The sequence below is a fragment of the Orbicella faveolata genome, unplaced genomic scaffold (assembly GCF_042242905.1).
Source record: "Orbicella faveolata isolate gen_17 unplaced genomic scaffold, um_ofav_v1 contig_12, whole genome shotgun sequence".
In the NCBI taxonomy this organism is placed as follows: domain Eukaryota; kingdom Metazoa; phylum Cnidaria; class Anthozoa; order Scleractinia; family Merulinidae; genus Orbicella; species Orbicella faveolata.
The window spans coordinates 20,512,116-20,532,417 of NW_028301539.1; the positions used below are offsets into that span (position 1 = coordinate 20,512,116).

Genomic DNA, 20,302 nt, shown 5'->3' on the forward strand with positions numbered 1-20,302 from the left:
AGAACGTGTTCTTACATGTAAAGGTAATGCACTCATTTGGTCGAAAGTCGAGATGAAAAAATCCCATCTCCTTTTTTCACTTCTTTCTATACAATAACGTTTATTACAGTAGTTGCACGAGTAGCTTTTCGCTTTAGCCTTCTAGCATAGTTTTGCGGAGAGATTAACAAACGAGAAATAAAAATTAAAACAGTACTGTTCACATCTTTGTTCTTCTAGCCGTTTCGCAATGCATTATCATAATCGAGTGGTATTTAAGTTTGACTCGAGCGTCGATGAATAATGAAAAGCAAAACTCTTGTGTTTAATCTTAAATTTACACTGTTGTGTGCGATTGCCCTAACGAATTGTATCTGTTTTTATAATGATGTTGACTATTTACTTACTGGTGCCAAAACTCATTCATCTTGTCTATTTAAACCAATGATTTTAAAGGAAATGCACAAGAACTTGCTCTATTGTTAATCTGTTTTTCTATGCACCGATTCACTTACAAGATTTCTCTTGACACGAGTGTTAGCGTTTGAAATCGCAGTTATAAGAAGGCAAGACGCGGTAAACCAAAACGAAAGTTTTACCATGGAGGTGTTCAGGTGAGAAGGGTCGTTAGAGAACAATAAGAAGAATTAATCTGTTATTATTTGATCTTATACACTATAATCGATGTATTTTACGGGTACAAATTGTAACTCGGTCTTGTTAGAATCGTATCTTATGGTAACGCACTTCCGATCCAGTTTATTCACTGAGCAAATTTTGCGGAAACGACTTTTAAAATATGTGGTATCACTTAGAGTAGATCTTGCATTGGAAATGTGATTTTTATTATCTTTTTGTGGATTCAGTGTAATCCAAGTTTTACATAGCGAAGCTCGAATGTAAATAAGATAACGTTTTGGGGACTTTGTGCGATAGAAGTTAAATATTTTGCTGATCTTTTAATACCCGACTTCAAATAATTTTTGGTCAATTTTAGGTAAAAATATTCCTTCCTTTTCGGTCCTCTTAGAGTTGAGTGTTGTTACTCGGTCGTTTCGATCATCCATAACCTCTATTTATTTCATCGTAGCTCAATTGTTTAATTTTTCATTTAGATGCTAATTAACATTGTCCGGCTACAGTAAATGTCGCTTTCGGTGTTATCTGACTTGTACTCAAGTAGTATCGAGTTTCTCAGTTTGATTACGTCAATTTCATTTTCGCCCTTCGTAATTTTCCAGCGAGTTGTGTGGTTTTATTCCTCATACAGACAAACAAATTTTGTTTCATGTTTCAAATGGAGAGCAGTTGACAGTTTATTTCGGTCGACGAGTTTTCAGTTGTAGCACCTGTAAACAAGGCGACCCGCAGAGCCATTGAAAGCTTCTTTAATAAAAACTACCTTAAAGCCAGTAGCTAACTACAATAGCGTCGATCCATTTTTCCATTTTAAAAAAGCTCTGATTTAACTGCCTTGATGTACATCAAATTCCCAGAACTGACAGAAATGAAATGAAAAAATACTTGGAAACCGTTAGAAATGAAGAATGAATTGTTCCATTCGATTCCATCGGGAATGATGCCTGACTACAGTTAAGTTCGGAAACGCCTTTTTTCTTGTGACCGTACATGTAATAGTTCCATATTTATGAAACAATTCCTTCAGTAAACACTACCTGTACGTTTTTCTAAACGCTCCTAAACAAAACTCTCCTGACTACATGGCTGAAAGAGACGCTAAACTGAATAGAGTATTTTCCAAATTTAAGACCAAGAAAGATAATTCATATATTAAATTGTCCATGGTGCTCTGCCTTTTCTTAGTCGGTGCTCAATCTAACTCAGAAACAGCCTGTTTGCCTACACCATCTAGTAATTCTAGACGTCTGTTCTGTTGTCTGAGAGAAAACTCATTTGTTTTCGATCGTGACAGAACACCGGGTTCGAGCAACGTGTAACAAACAAAAAACGATCAAAAGAAAGAATTTGAAGGCCAAGCGTGTATTTTGAAGAGAGTTATCACTGTTACCCCTGAGATCAATTTTATTAAATAATTTGGTTGACAGTTATTACTGATGATATGTATTTCAACGTGCGCTTTCCGGAATTATTTCCTCGTCAATAACTCGGTCAAGGTGTCTTATTCACCTGAGTTTGGTACCGAAAACAAAGAATTTCGTCCATTGTTTACTAATGTCCATCAAAATGAGTGAAGTAGAAAGAAAACACTTCTAATTCCGTTTTAATAGCTCCAACACTAGGATGGATCCATTCACTCGACTTTTTAAAGTAGATTAAATCGATTAACTGAATGTAATGCGATTACGTCCGCTTATGAAAGTTGGAATTGTTTAAGCAGGAAAGACAATTAATATATTAAACTGTCCATGGTGCCCTGACTGTTCTGTTTTGTGCGTAATCTGTCTAAAAAACATAGTATGTTCGCCTGCGCCCATAATTCCAGACTGCGCTGTTGTCTGGAAGGAAACTCATTTGTTTGCGATCGCGATAGAAAACCGGGTTTGACGAACGTAAAAAACAAAAATAACCGAAAGAAAGAAGGATCACTCGAGGACAGAAGCTAAAGTATCTCATTGTTACACAAATTTATCGATCTATTTTGTCTTGCACAGTAAGGGGTTCCTTTCTGGAGGTACTAAACACGAGGTTTAGGGGTGAGCTGTTTCGATTTGAATTAATCGCGTGCAAGGGTCTGTAGCAATCTGGAAGGAATTCTCTGGATCTGCAATCAGAGCAAGATTTTCTTCTCAGGATTAATGTATGTATATTAAGATGTACAAATGTTTAGGTCTTGAATCTCATTATTTCCACGAGTAAGCAGTTTATTTTCTACCATTCTCACAGGTCGCGCGTTGTATATGTCCGGTTGAATTAATGACTAAACAATTGTCCGCTGTGTCTAGAGAAGTTGCTAATCCGGGATCAGACGATAAGTGCATTTAGCTCTCTATCCGACAATACCATAAAAGATTGTCTATTCGAAGCGTTGAGATTGCATTAATGTATTTAATTTACTCTGAATTATTCGTTCAACGTGGCGCGAAATTAGAGCAGGAGAACACGCATGCGCCGATATCGAGGTTGTGTATATATTGTTTTGAACTGCGAGTCGGCGATCGAGCGTTTTAGTTTCATTTTCAGTCGTGTATCAATGTTGTTCTACGCTTCTTAATTAATGTCTGTTTTAGCTGCACAATGTCCGAACTTCGAAGGAGGAGAGGGGGTCAAGGAAAGGACAAAAATCGGCATTCATTCCATGCCAACGGGAGCACGAAAGGGCAGCAGACAGAACATACAAAGGAAGGCGGAGTGCATTGGTTTAGCTTGGCCAATTTTCTTGTGGGAGCAACAGTCGCCTTGATTGTGGGAGTGAAATATGCTTTATATGTACGAGAACTCCACGAGAATGATATGTGGTTTTCCAATATTGGTGTAAGTTCACGTTTTTATTATTATTTGCAGTGCTGAATGTGTGCACCATTTTTTGCTTACCTACATAACTTAAGCTTAAGCTTATTTTGAAATCATTTTTTGTCCCTTGCACAGTAAAATCGCCGTTAAATTTTAATAAGTTAAGACAGTTACGATGTACTGATATTGTATAAAAGCCAAGCGTTATATTTCCCATTATGTCTTGAAAGCTAGAATTAATGATTTGAAATGCCATTATTAAAATCACTCAACTTCCGCGTCAGATCAGGGTCAATCACGAAGAATGAATAAAATACTCTTTCCCTGTGCAAGCTGAGAAGAAAATTCTACCTCACCATTCAAAGAAAAAAATATTTCTTCTCAATGGTGTCATTAACTATTCTTTTCTAACTACAAATATTGAACTTCTGTTACCAATTCATTATCGATAATATATCCATCACTATCTTTGAAAATCTTGAACCCAGATGAGCTCTTAAATTTTCTAGGGGTTAAATTCTAACAAATAAAATAATAACTAAAAATAAAATGCTTTCTGTCACCAGTTTTTTTCTAGAAGTATTTTCATGACAATTTGGCATGGCTCTACTATGGACAAGAAATGTCTTTATTAATTCTTATATTCTTATATAATTTGTTTGACAAAGGCTGCATTGCAAACTTATGTTTCTGTACCCTAGCAACACTTTTGGGAACAGCTGGTAGAGGGTCCCTTATAGGATTTTCAACCCGCCTTCCTAACTAGAATTTTCCTTGGATCCCGTAAACCTGAGCATTTCTATCAGCTAATCCTGATCAACATTTTCTTAAGTCCATTACATACCTCAACAGAAAAGACCCTGTGCAATTGAGCTCCAGATTCCCTCACAACAAACCCAAGAATTGACTTTTATAGGTTCAGTTATTTGTCAGTATCTCTCTCCACCAAAGTGATGACATTGTGCAGTTGTTTTCACAATCCATTTCATATGGGTGTCCACAGTCAGTCAAGGCATGTCTTTTTTGCAGCTCATTTCTTTTCCTTTGTTTATCTGTTTTGCGCCTGCCTTACCAATCTTTTTGATCACTGAAAAACTTGTCACTTGGAGATGGTAACAATCAGAGCAGAGCAATAAGGAGATCACAGAGATCAAATGGAAACCAACCTTTACAAGTACACATCACCCACATGCCACAGCAATCTCTCAGTTCATTATTTGCATAACGCGACAGAGTCTGAAATTATGTCATCATAAATAAATTGTATAAGTCAACTATGATATGGCTGGATTTATGCTGAATTGGGGCAGTTTAACATCAGATCATACCTCTCAGTTTGGTTTCTCCATTGCATATCTTAGTTTGGCTGTATTGCGTCTCTCCAAAATATGAACCATGGCTTGACAGAGCTTGCCTGACAGGGCTTGAAATTGTGACTCACTTGTCGCCAATACGACCAAAAATTGAGCACTGGCGACTAAATTTTCACAACTGGTCACCAGCTGGTGACTCGCGTTTTGTCCAATAACTAAAGAAAACCACGACACCTTGCGGGGGGGGGGGGGGGTACTTTGGGAATTTCTGGGTGGGGATGTGCCGCTGGGACCCTGGAACCCTTAGCCTATACCAGAGCTAGTTCAGCTGAATTTTGCTACCCTATACTCGAGTAATTTCCCCAAATCCCCCAATCTATCGACACTGTTGAGGCTGATTTGCATAAAATTAAACTTGCCGATTTGATTTTTTTATATTTTTGAGTGGCAATTCCTGGTTTCCCTAGTCTAGATAAAATCTTCGACCAACTAGTCAGTTTTGTGAAAAATTATACCCTATTCTAGACCCAAACGCTCTGATTTATATACCCTATCCTAGAGTAAACTGCTTGAAAACCATACCCTTCACAGCGGCACATACCTATATAGCCCATATATGGCAGTGCCCCCCCCCCCCCCCCCGGGCCACAACATAACTTTTGTTTTTAAATATGCAAGGACCAGTGTTTGTCTCACAATGAAAACCACGGACTTAAAACGTTTTATGCTTCGCTTCATTTAAAATGACTATGGAGACAACCATCACCTTCGGACCAGAGGCATATCACCTGAAAACAACAGTAGCTTTATAACTAAGTGTTACTCGTGTTGTTTTTAATTGTTTTCGCTCTTCAAATGTGACTTTTCTTGCATGCAAAGTAACAGATAAAATCGTGTTCTGGTGTAAGTTATATTTAAAATAAGTTGGCAACCAAAATTTACGATCTGGCAACCAAAAAGTTAATTTCAAGCCCTGCCTAATTTGGTATTTACCTGCATAAGTAGGTCATTTTATCCAGCAGTAATACTGATACAAACTTTGGAATCTGATATCTTTCTTTCTTTTTTTTTTCAAACCAGCAAATAGAAAGAGAAATATCCTTCAGGACAGAATCTGGATTATATTTTTCATATTATAAGCAGATAGTATTAGCACCATCTCTTTTTCAAGGTAAGTAAAAAAACTGTTAATGACCAATGTTTAAACACTAAGAAAATTAATTCTATATCTGATAAAAAGGCAATTGAAAGAAATGTTAAAAAGAATTGTATAGAAACTGACCTATATGGTTGTTTTTCATGTATTAATTGTAGGTATTTATGATGTTATGCATGACAACAGAACAGAGCATCTGAGGACTATTAACATATTAGAGAGATTCAATATTTATCAGGAAGTTATCCTGGCAGCACTGTACAGAATTTTACCTATACAGGTACACTTAAAATTTCTCTTTTTCCAAATTCAACTATTATATTATTTTTGATAGCTGGTATGTAGTATTTATCGGGTGGGATGGATAATTAAATGATTAATAATTATTAGTCCTTTAATGTACATCTCACCCACAAATAGCAATGGTGAAATATAAATAAACAGTTCATTTAAGGCTGCAGAGCAGGGGGGCAGAGGGGCTGTAGCCGCCCCAGCAAACAAAAATTTTGGGGGCTCAGCTGCCCCGCATTTTGTTGCCAAAAGACAAAGACTAAAAACCTTCCTTACAAGGACTACAAAAAAGGATCGTCTGAACAACTGCCTCCTCCCGCATTGTCATAAGTCTATTACAAACATGTTGAACACTGAAGACACTGTGTAGACATTGCAAAGAAGTTTGTTTGTGCACACAAACAACACAAAATACATTTTGGAAAATACAAGTTAGAGGTATGCACTTGACTTAATAATGGACCCCCCCCCCCCCCCCCAAGTTTCGAAATGCTCCACCCACTCTGCAGTTGGGGGACGTATACTGTTTATTTACAGAAAAAAGAGTATGTTCAGCTATGTGTACAGTAGGCCAGAGTAGGCATGTCAGATGGCTGACATTTATGCAACAGTATCCGTTCTAAAACTACTCTTCTCTTTGGGAAAGAAGCTTGTTTTAAAAGAAAACCAAAGGGCTGCCTCTGGTGTGACTGTGACATGATTGTGACATGACTGTGGCGTGACACACATTCAACTATTAGTCATGTCATCAGCCTTGTGACAAACACAGTCAAGTGGATCTTGCAGAGCAAAAACCAAACTGGACATTAAAAGTTTTTTGTAGTTTTTAGCTGGTAACTGTGATTCATTGTCATCGCAACTCAACACCGCCTGCAGGGCTCAACACTAACTTTTCAACTTACTAGCCTAGTGGCTAGTGATAGCTTAGATGTTTCTAGCCAAAACCTTTTTTTACTAGCCAAGCGTTGTGGTTGGCTACCTTATTACATGAAATTTTTGCAACACATTTATTTCGCGATTTGAGGGTGCGCATATTTCATGACACATTCAGGGATTTTGCTAAAATTTTGTATTTTGAATCACTTTAACTTTGCGTTTTGGGTAACACAAAATTTATTTCCTTGGCAGTGTTACTTAAAACATATCTTTGAATTGAGTAAACTGACTTTATCAAAGGTATAATGACGTCAAAACTAACAAAAACCCAATGACGGTACTCTATGTCAACAGTAACATAATGTGTTATGTTCCCAACACTTCCTTATTCGCGTTACTTTAATTTCGCAATTTTTTTTTTAAATCACGAAATTCACAAAATTCACGTGTCACGAAAATTTCTGGTAGGTCCAATAACAACAGAATTACTAGCAAGACTTGAAAGCACAACGTAAGCAACTCTCTTTAATACGTAACATTGGTAATTATTCTGTACTTAAACTAGTTTCAAAAAAGTTCCAGTTCCCGAAAAGACTTTCAGGACTCTGTTTTTCTCTGAGACTTGCTTGGAAAAATATCAAGACCCCCAGCACATCACTGTAAAAACTGTCGAGACTTCTTCACGGACAGGAGCTGTAGAAATGTTTCAAAAGCAAAACAACTATCTGAACAATACTGTAAACTGTCATTGGCGAAATTCGACTGCTAAAAACGGCTGGTTTAAATGTCAAAGGAAATAAATCTTTCTCATCTAATTATTTCTGTAGTGGTAAGTTTGTAAGTATGCATACAGTGACAAATCATCCATGTATTGTTACACTAAATGAAATGTTATGCCAGGAGTGTTATCCCTTTACAGTTCCGCATTATTTTGCGCAAGAAAAAAATTTTGTAACAAAAAAGAGTATTGATGTGTGCTTTCAGAAAATGCGGTCTTGTTTGTCAAATATTTCTTTCAACAAAAGTAACATGTTCAGTTCCCTGTTTACATACAACCCAGCGAAAAGTAGACAAACTTAAATTTGCGTACCTGCTGAACAGCACATGCCCAGTACATGATATGTCGACAATGAAATTCTGACCTTGTTTCCGAGAAAAGTGTAAATTTTGTGTTTGTCTTCCTTGCTGGAGACAGAAACTAGTTCAGCCAGTTTCATTTTGTTGACTAGCCAAAGTGTCTAGTGGAAATCGAAAACCTACTAGCCAAAACTAAATTTCTACTAGTCTGTGGCTAGTTGGTTACTGCTAGTGTCAAGCCCTCTGCCTGCCTTATCCATTCTTAAAGCAAGCCTCTTTCCCTTGTAGAATTAAACATTAGGAGCAAATTTCTTAATCCTCCGCTGAAACAGTGCATAGTACATATTAAAGAAGCATCTTTTTGGAACTATTATAATATGTTATATTAATGATGATATGGTTCATCTTTAAAGGGTAAATTCTAAATTTTCTAATTTCTGTTTGTTTGTTTGTTTGTTTTACAGGAATCAGTAGAATACGTTTACTTTTATATTGATACTGTCTTTGGCTTACATGGAATGTACATGGTGTCTTTGTTTGCATCATCATGGATACTGAGCGGTTCATGGCTTGCTGGACTCCTTTCAGCATGTCTCTATATTTTTAACAAGTAAGTAGTTAAAAGAAAAGAAAAGAACATTAAAAAGTCTTGAAAGGTTTTCCTTATAGAATTTTTTTCAAGTGTTGAAAAAAGCTCAGCAACCTTCTTCCCTCTTACACCCCCTTTAAAAGGCAAAATTTGAGACTGCATTTCTTTTACAGTGAGACAAAACTAATAAAATATTTTTTTGATTGTTTTTCAGGGATGATACTACAAGAATATCTTTTACTATTCCCCTTCGTGAGAGTTTTGGATTTCCATTCCTATTTGCACAGATAGCATTTATAACCTTCTTCTTCAAGAAAAATGTGTCTTCCCTTGCTCAGGTACATTTTGTTGTAATTGTATTCATTATAAGTTTAGGGAGGCATAGTGGCCTCATGGTTAATGCGCTAGTTTCCAGATCGAGCCGTCGGGGTTTGAGCCCTGGCCATGGACATTGTGTTGTGTTCTTGGGCAAGACACTTTACTCTCACAGTGCCTCTCTCCACCCAGGTGTATAAATGGGTACCGGCGAACTTAATGCTGGGGGTAACCCTGCCATGGACTAGCATCCCATCCGGGGGGGAGTAGAAATACTCCTAGTCGCTTCATGCTACAGAAAGCAGGATAAGCTCTGGTCTGATGGGCCACTTAGCTCATATGCAGACTTTTATTCATTATAAGTCATTTTGAATAATTGTCACTGGACAGATGTACCATTGATAATGTTTTGAAAATTAACCCCCCCCCCCCTTACCTACCCACCCTTCCTTCCATATATAAGCTCCTCACATTTGATGGTCCACTTTGTTCTTGGGATGCTAGACAATACATGTATTTTCAAAAAAAAATTAATCTGCGTACATTTTTTAGGGTATTTTAATGTCAGCTGAGGATGGTGGTCAGTGGATTATTTTCTAGATACATGTATAATGTTTGTCTGTCTTTTTTTTTACAGACCCTTTGCTTGGTAGGCATTGCTGTTTCAACTTTCTTCTTCACATTGGTTTGGCAGTTTGCTCAGTTCATTCTCCTGCTTGAGTCCATGGCATTCTTTGGCACTTATTCGCTTGGCTTTATTCCCAAGTACAAGGTAAGGAGTGAAACTGGAAAAGGTGAATATTGACTAGATCTGACTCAAGCAGCTACAAAGGTTGATGAGAAAAAAAATAGATTTTCATCTCATTCAAGCCTTTCTTGGCACCCTACCTCAACCCTGGACAAAACTAGTTGAGACAAAGTGGAAATTAAGGTTACTCCAAACCTTTGCAGGTGTGCTCCAGAAAATATATATAATTCGTACGGGTGCTAATTTCAAGGAAACCACCACAAACTATATATCAATAGAAAGGTTATGAAATGTAGAATTTGATAAAATTATGGTCTGTTTTGGCTACTGCTTTGCTAGGAGGGAATAAGCTGTTAATGCCAAAATGACCGACTGACATTCCGGCAAGTTAATTGGGTATCAAAATAATGTGATTGTTGATGCAAAGTAACTGTGCAGTGTTAATCACGAAGCATCAATCTCTTGATAGTGTGTCAGCATTGTCTTGTATATTTTTACATGATTTTGTTGCCTTCTTTCGTTTGTTCTAGGCTCGGAGCCTGTACTTGATTGTGATTGGCTCTCTGATTGGAGTATGCATCCTGCAGTTTGTCAATGACATGATCCTTTGTTCTCTTGCGCTGAGTTTTGCTGTTGCTTCCGTTGCTCTCATGACTTTTCATGTGAGTTTTACTTTTAACTATTAGTAACTGCTTTCTACTCAGACAATATGTGTAGCATGTAATGCAAATTTAAACTATTTATACTGGAAAGTTTGTGAGAGATTAGAACATGATTGTCTTTCTTATTTGCCTGAACGTTTTGTTTCTTTGGTTGTGTTTCAGGGTGACGGAAAAACAAACGATAGTTTCCTTGTTAGAGTATTTAAACTGGGCCTCAATGTGATTGCTGTCTTACTTTTGGCCGGGGGAATCAGCTTTCTTATTAAGGTACATTATGCTGTTCATATACCTATTTTTGTAAACAGTAGGATTGTTTGATCTAATTGGTCCAGACTGATTGTGTAGACAGTGCAGGGTACTGCACTTCAATGGGTTCCTATTACAGTCGTATAATCTCCTTAACAGATCATTTAGGGTTCTAACATTTAACAATTATTGGACGAGGTTGAGCAAAACATCGTGATTTGTCAGTGGAAAGCAGATCAATTATTTGCCAAAGCCGAAGGCTGAGGCAAATAATTTATCTGTGAGACACTGACAAATAGCGATATTTTGCAATAACCGAGTTCAATAATTCTTAAATGTAAGAACCCTAAATTACCAAATTTGTTTTCTTATTTAAATCACACTCTGACAGCTCAGGGGAGCAATCTGCCATGTTTCACCAGAGATCATGGTTACAGTTACACATGAGCAGAATGTTATTTACAGCAAAACACATTTAGACGGATGAGCAGACCATTATTTGTAGACAGTTATTTGCAGGTCATGCGGTGGGCTCGGTTGTACCTTTGGGACACACAGGTGTAAAAGAATAGTGTCCCTCATATTCTGGTGTTGTGTTCACTCTCACAGTGCGTTTAAATTTTTGTTGAAACGTCTCTGATCCGAGAGGTTGTTATTTATTGCAGGTTCTTATGAGAATAGAATCAGATGAACACATCTTTAAGTTTCTCAAGGCAAAGTTTGGTTATGGCATTGGAAGGTACTGTACACCAGTTACAGGTTTTATCTGTCACACTGTAAAATAAAACGATAGCTCCTTTGTTCGTTTACTGAAGCGGTTGGAATAAACCGCATTGCTGGGGATAACTGTTGAAGCACATCAGTTTGATCACCAATCCAGTTTTCCGCCTTCCGACACAACTTGACGCGATTACTCGGAATGTCTGTGTTGTGATCTGATTGGACAATAGGGATCGGCAAATCTTCGTTACCGCCTTCGAGGATTGCCTACTCTTATAAGGATAAAAATACCTGCGAGGTGTATTTGTAAGCGTTAATTTTTTTTTACCCTGTGTGAACTCTTTCAACAAACGTTGAGTTTTGTTGCTAAACGCTTTTATTTTCACGTTTTAGAAGCGCTAAACAGGCTTATGACGGAAAGTACGCACTGGTCGTGTTATTATTGGGTTGCCGTGTGCTTTTGTGCGGAAAACAGAATGCAGTGCTTTCACTCCATTTGCCACCTCTTCCGTTCCCTTTTCTCCAATAATTTCTGCTCTCCTACCGGTTGTTCTCGGGCAGGACCGACACCCTTGACACCCTTCATCCCCTATCTAAAGGAAGACGTTTTGCGTTGAGGGATGGAAGGTGGGGAGACAGTGGGTTTCAAAAAGACTAGAACAAGTTTTCCTAACAAATATTATATATTTGTAATTTCCTCACAGGGATTTCGATTCGCTATTGTATCTTTGTGAAGGAGCATTCAAATTCCTTCCCACGGATGTGTACGGAAGGCTGACCACTGGTGTCGTGTTTCCATGCTATGTGGTGTCACTGGTAGCTGTTTTGACTCTGCTGGCTTATACAGTGTTTGCCAACTGGAGGTGAGTCGTACTTGGTTTGGACATAGATTCCCCTGGGGGGACTCCCATGTGAAAAGGTTGGCGATGCTTGTCGGGAAATCTGAATTAAACGCCGAAAAGCGATCAATACGGGCGTGGCTCGAGCTTTATTTGAACGCTGAAAGATACCACCATTAAACGGACATGATGGCGAGTTTTTTAGCTATTTATTCGAGTGCAACTCTAGAAGATACATTGACGGTTAAAAATAGTAGCATTTTGTTCTGAACACTCCAAGTGAGACCAGAATCGTTGATTTACACCCCTAAGCGAGACGAGGAGCATCGCCGCCTTTTTCACATGGGAGTACTCCTCTCCGAGATGGATTCGTGATCATTGGATTTATTTTCACTACCGTGTATTTCAACCATCGTTCCTTTAACTGATCTCTTTTTTGCAGGAAGAAGGAAGAAACTACAGAAGAGGCCACTCCTCTTTTCTTGAACTCTCACGCTGAAGTAGTGTATCAAGCCATACAAAGCGTGTTCTTTGGTGTTCTGGCCATGTCTACGCTCCGCTTCAAGTTTCTTTGGACGCCGCACATGTGCTTGTTTGCTGCTGGCGTATTTTGTAATCAATCTTTCTGGAAAGCAGTGCTAAACAAGATAGGAATCAAACAAATATACGTGAGTATCGTTGTACAAGTCTTATTGGGTATAGTGGAGTCGGGTCGCTTTCGGAAGATTTTCGCGTCGTAGACGCACTCGTGCAGTATCCGATTCTTACTGTTCAATCAGAACTAGAACGGGCACTCTGTCGTCAGCAGGTGATATCATGTTTCTTAGCAACAGCCCTACCCGGAAGTACAGACTTCATAACAGCGGTTTCAGTCTACCAGAAATGGTGTTTCTAACTTGCTGGCCAGACTGTCGGCTCTTGCACACTTTCCTATGTAATTCATTGCTGCAGTCAAGAGAAGATCAAGATAAGTACCTTATGATCTTCTCTTGCCGCAGTTTTTAAGGACATATACTTTCCTTCTCATCTGAGTTGTATCACTTACATTTTATGTAGTCACTGCTTTATGAAGACTCTATTGATGTTTCACTCTGTAGGCAAAAATCATGGGTCATGCAGTTCCTGCGATGCTCCTTGGTCTTTTACTATTCAATGTAAGTACACAATTTAACATGTACAGAGACTGCTGTTCTTTGTTGTTTCTTGTTGAATGTTACAAACCAAAGTCGTGTCTTCTCCTTTAGAATCTACAGGTAATTATTTTTTCCTTTCTCGATTGAGAGGTTTAATTTCCATTTTACATCTTACATCTAACATTTCTTTCTTGAACAGCGTCTCCCGAAAGCGTTGAAAGACCTCGAAGAGCTGAGAGAATTCTACGATCCTGACACTGTGGAGCTAATGACATGGATAAAGTAAGTTCAGGCTACTGATCAACTCCTCGTTTACTATGCGTCCGCGTTAGCAGTTATAGGACCTCCTGGCTTGAAGTAGAAAATCTATTGAGTATTCCGGTCGATTTCTGTCTCTCTTGCTACATTGACTGCCAGATAAAATACATTAATAAGCAGTCAGATGATGAGAAATACAGTTTAATCTGAAATCCTGTCATCTCTTTTTTCTTCAAATCCCTTCAACAAAGTTTGAAAGAGCTCAGTCAGTCAGTGTACTAATAATCCAAGCTAAGCACTGAAAGTGATCTGTTTGTTTTTAGTGAAAATACGTCTCCTGATGCTTCATTCACGGGGAGCATGCAGCTACTCGCGGGCGTGAAGTTGTGTACAGACAGACATATCACAAATCACCCACATTACGAAAACAAATTCCTTAGAGAAAGAACGAAACAGGTAACCATGAAAATTCCTTTGTATTTACCCTCTTGGATCGACCAAATTTCTAATTTTCGTAACCCTTCATAAGCGATCACCTTGTTGGGGGAGGAAGGGGTAAGGGAGGTGGGTGGCATGTTTAGGGTGGTGTTCTAGTGACGATTATCACTGTCTTGCACGAGAAGGGGGCGGTCTTGCTGTAGTGAATGGGCGTGGGCGGGGGAAGGGGTTAATTCTCTGCTGGTCGCATCGACTGCATTGGCAAGAGGTCGACGCAAAGTTGATAATTGATCTATTCAGTTGATTGTTTGAGGTTATCCTCATTGTGTTTTGTGTTTATCTTTGATAGTTAATCCATGCCCGAGTCAACCCGACACAGTATGCGCACATTTGCGTTTAAGTAATTGCAGAACTCTCAATAAGCTTACTCCTTTGGCTGGTAAACGTGTGCAGTATCAGATCATGTTCGCCGTCGTGGTAAAGGCCACGTTTTCGAATCCCTTTGAAGCCTGATTTCTTTTTCAGTTTTCTTTTGAAACTTTTTTTAGTTGCTATGAAACCGCGAAAAAATTAAAATTTCAGGTGCTTGATGGTGATAGTGATGATGTAGTAATGAAAAGGTTACCAACACTAACCTCGTGCTAGAATGCCGTAAACTCTTGCGTATTTACATTCTAGAGATGTTTAAGATGTTTTTCTTGCTCTAGTGCTCGATAAAAAAGGTAATGACTCTTAATACAGCTTCTTTATTTTAGGTTTATCAAATTTACGCCCGGCGACCGCCCAAAGAGGTTTACGAAATCCTTCGTCAACACGGCACAGACTACATCATATTAGAGAACAGTATCTGCCTCTCACAGCAAGACAGGGGCTGCAGGCTTGTTGACATTCTTGACTTGGACAATGGTGTGGAGATAGACGGAGATCCATTGGAGGACGGAGTTGTTCCTCGCTTCTGTAGAGCTATAAAGACAGATGTTAAGAGTTTTAGTCGTTATTTTAAGAAAGTATTTGAAAATCGTACTTTTTACTTGTATAAATTGTTATAAATGACCGTGCGTTTTCGGAGAATAGCGTCCCTCCCCTCTCATGGATTGTTTGCCCAGATTTCACAATGTTCCACTGACTTAGAGGAAAATAGTCGAACTGTTCACCGTGGTTGATGAATCTCCTGATCTCCTGGAATGTTCTTTCAAGGTCCTTGCTCCAAATATTATCTGTCAAACCACCCACCTACTTTTTTGAAAAGTTTTTTTCTTAACAAAACCTAAACGGCAATAATATTTACACAACAATCACAGCAAAGAAACTAAGAAATTAAGTTTCTTTACGTTACACGAAGACACTGAAATTAACTAAATCAGACTATTAATGTACTTATTAACAGCTAAATGAAGAGCAAATAACGTAATTGGTAAAGCAATCTTTACTTAGATTTTATGTTGATGTGCTTTACAATACCTGCCTGCAATACATTATTTACAACACTGCACAAGAAACCTTAGAAACATTACATTAAAATTCACAGCAGAAAATAATTTACTACAAACTTAGGAAAAAAGTCACCTTGTATAAAGACAACAGAAACTAACGCAATTTGGACGCGTTTGCTCACTACATATCATGCACACCATGGCTACTACTCGAGGAAATACGATAACTTAGCTTAACACACAAAAAACGCTTACAACGTAAGATATATTTTAATTTAAGGCGACTTAATGTCTGAGAATCTCGCCTTCTGCAACTGTCAGTGTAATGGGTGCGTTCTTACTTGTTTAGTCATTTTAATCGATCCAGTCAGTCACATTACAATATGGCGGGCGAGTTTACTTATGTATTTACATATCTTCGCCTCATGTAGACACGTGACAGTGATAATGAAGTGAAACGTAGGAAAAAGGTTATAAATTTTGGTGTAAAATCAGTGGTGGTTAGCATTAGCTAAGAAATAATGAAAAAAAATACATTTGAATTCAACCAGTCATTGGGTTATGGCGTGGTTGGAAGGAGTGGTGTCTTAATTTTTTAAAAGACGTCGTCTTTCTAAGTCAAATGTACATTAATTAACATTACACACAATCAAAACACTACATCCACTTGGTAATTATGTCATATATATTACAAATATGCAACAAGAGATGTGGGCCACTCAGCTCTTTTCTCCACAATATGGGCGAATTTAGTAACCACTCCGACGAGGGGTCTGGAAACGTCAGTAGTTTAAAATTCGAAAATCGTACTCGTACCCAATCTCCCACTCGTAGTCCAATCCAAAGGTCCTCATTATATGCGCAGCAAAGATGTGCAATGGAATTCAGTGGAATTACGTTAACTACGTTACCAGGTAAACTACATCATTCCAGCTTGGAGTTGAGATTCCAAAGCAATTTTGTCAGTACTAGTTATAGTAACTTTTTCTGTTACTTGTGATGTTTTTCAGTTTTGCTCTGAACTAACCTAGAAAAAACACGGTTCAAGCAAGAAGACCAGTTGTAATTTGAACTTTGGATAATTGCTTGTTGGCTTTAATTTCGGACGATTTGTGCCAAGTTTGAAAACAAATTGATGCCAGAACTACAGTTCTACGAAGGAACCTTCGATAGGGTATTACGCCAGTTTTTTTACTCCATTGTATGGCGGGTGCAGTCGCAACTGAACGCGCCACCTTGCCTAGCTCCTTAGCAGCAAATCTCCTAAACCTTAACGGGCTAATTATTTCTGTGACGTAATCAAGATTTTCGGACCACGTGAACCGGAACGGATTGGGCGCTTTAGTTCGGAGATGTTGCTGTTCCATTCACTGGCAACGAGTCATCGTTAGCTGGAGAAACCTCAGCTCCTCTACAAAGGAGTACGCAATGAAATCTCTTACACAACTCCTTGGCGCCTTGACGAAAACTATCGCTAAAGGAGAAGTAGATACACGGGTTGAAAGCAGAATTACTAAACCCCAGGAACTTTGTGGTAAAGTGAAACCGGTAACCGAGGCAGACTGGTTCGGACTTGATAGTATAGCAGTAAAAGGTGCCGATCCAATAAGGAAGCCAACACAGTGCAAATGTCAAAACAATCATGATCAACATGACAGTTACCTTTCTGTTCATCTTTTCATCCCTGTGATGTGATTGGCTCATTTGGTTCACGACTGGTTTCTTTAGCCAAAGTTTCACGCTCAAAGCGGGGTATAGAATATTCATTATTGCTAAGGGCGTCGCCAAAAAAGCTACAAAGTTGACTATTAAATACACTTGAGTGGAATGGCTGCCGTCAAATTTTGGATAACAGATTTCGACTTCGTTTTCGATTTTGATATGGTAAAATGCGAAGAGCGGAAGGGTGAGGGCAGAAGCAGCTAGCCATATTGAAGCAATGATGATTTTCGCAGCGCGTCGAGTGATTATCCTCTTGTAAGGGTAAAAAACAAGAAGAAAGCGATCGATTGCAATCGCTGACAAGCTGCCTGTTGAAACATTTACAGCCTGGAACCAGGAAAAACCGTAACATTTGCAGAGTGCAAGGCCTAACAAACCGGATACTAACCATGTAGGTCCAACTACAACAGTCGTCAACTCTACTGGCAGGTTGAAAACCGTGACTATCAAGTCAGCGACCGCCATATTTACCAGAAAGTAATTACTTGCAGCCTTCATTCTGTTATTAATGTTGTTGTTGTTTTTAACAATGGCATGTACGGCGATGACCAGAGTATTTCCAACCAGGGAAATGCCAAAGACGATAAAATATGCAGTCAGTTTAAGTTGCCACAAGCTATTGAATTGAAAACCAACAGTTTCATTGCTCCTATTGGCAGAGTCACTTATATGGAAAGCCATATCGGTGTCCCGGTCTAGCGCCAGTGAAATCTTTTCCCGTTTACTTAACCTCAGGGAAAACAGCAACTTTAGCGAACTTGTGAAGCTTTCCTTTTCACTTTTGATCACCTTAATAAGAACTGAAAAGTTCTGACGGCAGAAGTGAGAGAAATTTGTTTAAAAGACCGTCCTCCTGAAAAACCTTAATTGTTATTGCAAGTGTTCGTGATGTTTATCATGACTTGTCAACTGAATTTACTCTAGTTTTATTAAATACCGTGTGTATTCTATGCAAGTCAAGAGACTTCAAGTTAGATAATGGGAGATTGTTTTTACAAAGTTTTTTTTTTTAACAGTGTTGTTTTAGCATCTGATCCGGGAAAGTTAGTTTACAAAAAGCCCGAGCGTTTTGCTCCACTTCTAATTCAAGGTATGTTTTTCATCACGCTGCGCTCGTTGAGAAAGCAATCAATCTAAAAGTTTGATCGTTCGTTTCCTAAATTAAACATTTTCTGACGTGACGTCATAGACATGGAAGGCTCTCGTTATTTGACCAATCACAAAATTGCGGATTCAATTTCATAATATTAGTTTGCGTTATTTTGTTTATACTTTAGATTTAAATGTAGCAAAGAACACAGTTGTGTTTAATATAGCTTATCTTAATGGTATCCTGTTTTGCTCTTGCTTTCATGCTATCTATGCGAGCAGAGAGTAAAAAAAAAAACAGAAGGCAAGCAAAAATATTTTACTTCAGTGTTGCTTCACTCCTCCGTCTGTAGCTCATTGATGAAGCTGTGTTAAAAGAGCGAAAGAAACGAAAAGGACAAAAAAAAAACTTTACATCTGACGATTAGCAAAAAGTACCTTGCAGCAAAAATATACACTGCCTCGCCACACTACGCTGGAGGAATTTAAAAACGCAACTATCACCGGTCCTTTGAGATTTGCGTTTGAGGAAAACTCGGTCAGGTAAATCACGTGATCATCGTGACGCCGTCGTTTTCCAAAAGCTCCGTTTTCAAAATGTTTTAAGTCCATATGAAAACAAAAAGCCGGCGTTTTCAAATACTTCCGGTTTGAAGAGCGTTTTCGAAAAGCTCCGTTTTCGTGACGGATTAGTGTGGACGGCAGGCCTAACCGTAGAAATAAAGCTCGGTTTTCGTGACGGACTAGTGTGGGCGGTAGGCCTAACCGGCGAAATAAAGCTCCGTTTTCGTGACGGACTAGTGTGGGCGGTAGGCCTAACCGGCGAAATAAAGCTCCGTTTTCGTGACGGACTAGTGTGGGCGGTAGGCCTAACCGTAGAAATAAAGCTGCGTTTTCAAATTCCACCGGCGTAGTGTGGACGGGGCCAAATTTTATATTGGAATGTAGTTTGTCTTGCTTTTCAAATGCATTGATCGAATTTTCAAACTGCCGTGAGCATGAAACGTCAAGATGAAAAAGCTGGACAAGGCGCACGAAACTTATTAGTCTTGCACCTTAGCTAACCCGGGGCTCTGCCTTCAAGACTCATCAATTTTTCATATGAGATTAAAATCACTTTGACGGCTTGTTAAGTACGCACATCCAAACTGTTTATGCTGCAAAAGGGAAATTAAAAGTATGTTTCATTTATCTAATCGGATGGACGATATCTTCGGGATATTTCCTTGTTTACACAGGGTGATCTAATATAATTTACTTTCTATCGCAAACTAACAGCTACAGCAGATCGAGAACTTTTCAAGGCAATCAGTTCCGTTACTTAACTTAGTTTTCTCATTCTGGTTTGCTTTCAGTCCGTTTTTAACAGTGAAAATATTGCATTTGTCTCACCAGCGATTCTAGAGGCCGTATCCTTTCAGCATTCGCTTGGGCACCTCTGTCCAATGAATCAACTAAACGATGTACAGATTAGTCGACAGCAACTTCACGTCGATCAGCGTGGGGATGAAATCTTGAGCAGTCATTCAAAAGACGCATAACTGTTGCTCGAAGTTCAGTCACTGGAGAGCTGCAGTAACAAACATTAAATAGCAGATAGACCAAGACATGGCATTTTACCACTGCCGCCATATTGACGAATTAAGTAATTTTCATTGTTATCATACATGAAGAGCCATTCTGTCCAAAGGCACTTTTTGTGTTGGCGTATACTACGTAATTTGCGAGACCCGCATATACGCGCATTTTAGCACGCGTATATATGGGTACTTGTGGGACACGTATATTTGGCCATTTATTTCGCATATCCCCGTGCTTGAGTTTACACAAATATGATAATATTTACACGACAATCACAGCAAAGAAACTAAGAAATTAAGTTTCTTTACGTTACACGAAGACACTGAAATTAACAAAATAAGACTATTAATGTACTTATTAACTGCTAAATGAAGAGAAAATAACGTAATTGGTAAAGCAATCTTT

General features: G+C 38.6%; 2 protein-coding genes across 2 annotated transcripts; one reads left to right on the top strand and one right to left on the bottom strand.

Annotated features, from left to right (window-relative positions):
- Positions 1 to 3,041: 3,041 nt before the first annotated feature.
- On the top strand, positions 3,042 to 16,106 carry LOC110056047 (protein C-mannosyl-transferase DPY19L3-like). Its single transcript, XM_089282760.1, has 15 exons — positions 3,042 to 3,432; positions 5,805 to 5,895; positions 6,039 to 6,160; positions 8,589 to 8,734; positions 8,928 to 9,051; positions 9,666 to 9,800; positions 10,307 to 10,438; positions 10,601 to 10,705; positions 11,350 to 11,423; positions 12,109 to 12,267; positions 12,686 to 12,911; positions 13,341 to 13,397; positions 13,576 to 13,658; positions 13,958 to 14,090; positions 14,828 to 16,106. Exons 1-15 carry the CDS (start codon positions 3,196 to 3,198, stop codon positions 15,119 to 15,121), a joined length of 2,118 nt encoding a protein of 705 aa, XP_089138886.1. The 5' UTR covers positions 3,042 to 3,195; the 3' UTR covers positions 15,122 to 16,106.
- Positions 16,107 to 16,846: 740 nt separating this feature from the next.
- On the bottom strand, positions 16,847 to 17,692 carry LOC149117080 (substance-P receptor-like). Its single transcript, XM_089280873.1, has one exon. The coding sequence runs from the start codon at positions 17,690 to 17,692 to the stop codon at positions 16,847 to 16,849; it is 846 nt and encodes a 281-aa protein (XP_089136999.1).
- Positions 17,693 to 20,302: the final 2,610 nt, after the last annotated feature.

Coding starts and splice junctions, on each gene's coding strand:
- LOC149117080 (XM_089280873.1), bottom strand. CDS start 17,692: ATGGCGGTCGCTGACTTGATAGTCACGGTTTTCAACCTGCCAGTAGAG.
- LOC110056047 (XM_089282760.1), top strand. CDS start 3,196: ATGTCCGAACTTCGAAGGAGGAGAGGGGGTCAAGGAAAGGACAAAAAT. Junction 9,052..9,665: donor ATGTGTCTTCCCTTGCTCAG/GTACATTTTGTT, acceptor TTTTTTTTACAG/ACCCTTTGCTTGGTAGGCAT. Junction 10,439..10,600: donor TTGCTCTCATGACTTTTCAT/GTGAGTTTTACT, acceptor GTTGTGTTTCAG/GGTGACGGAAAAACAAACGA.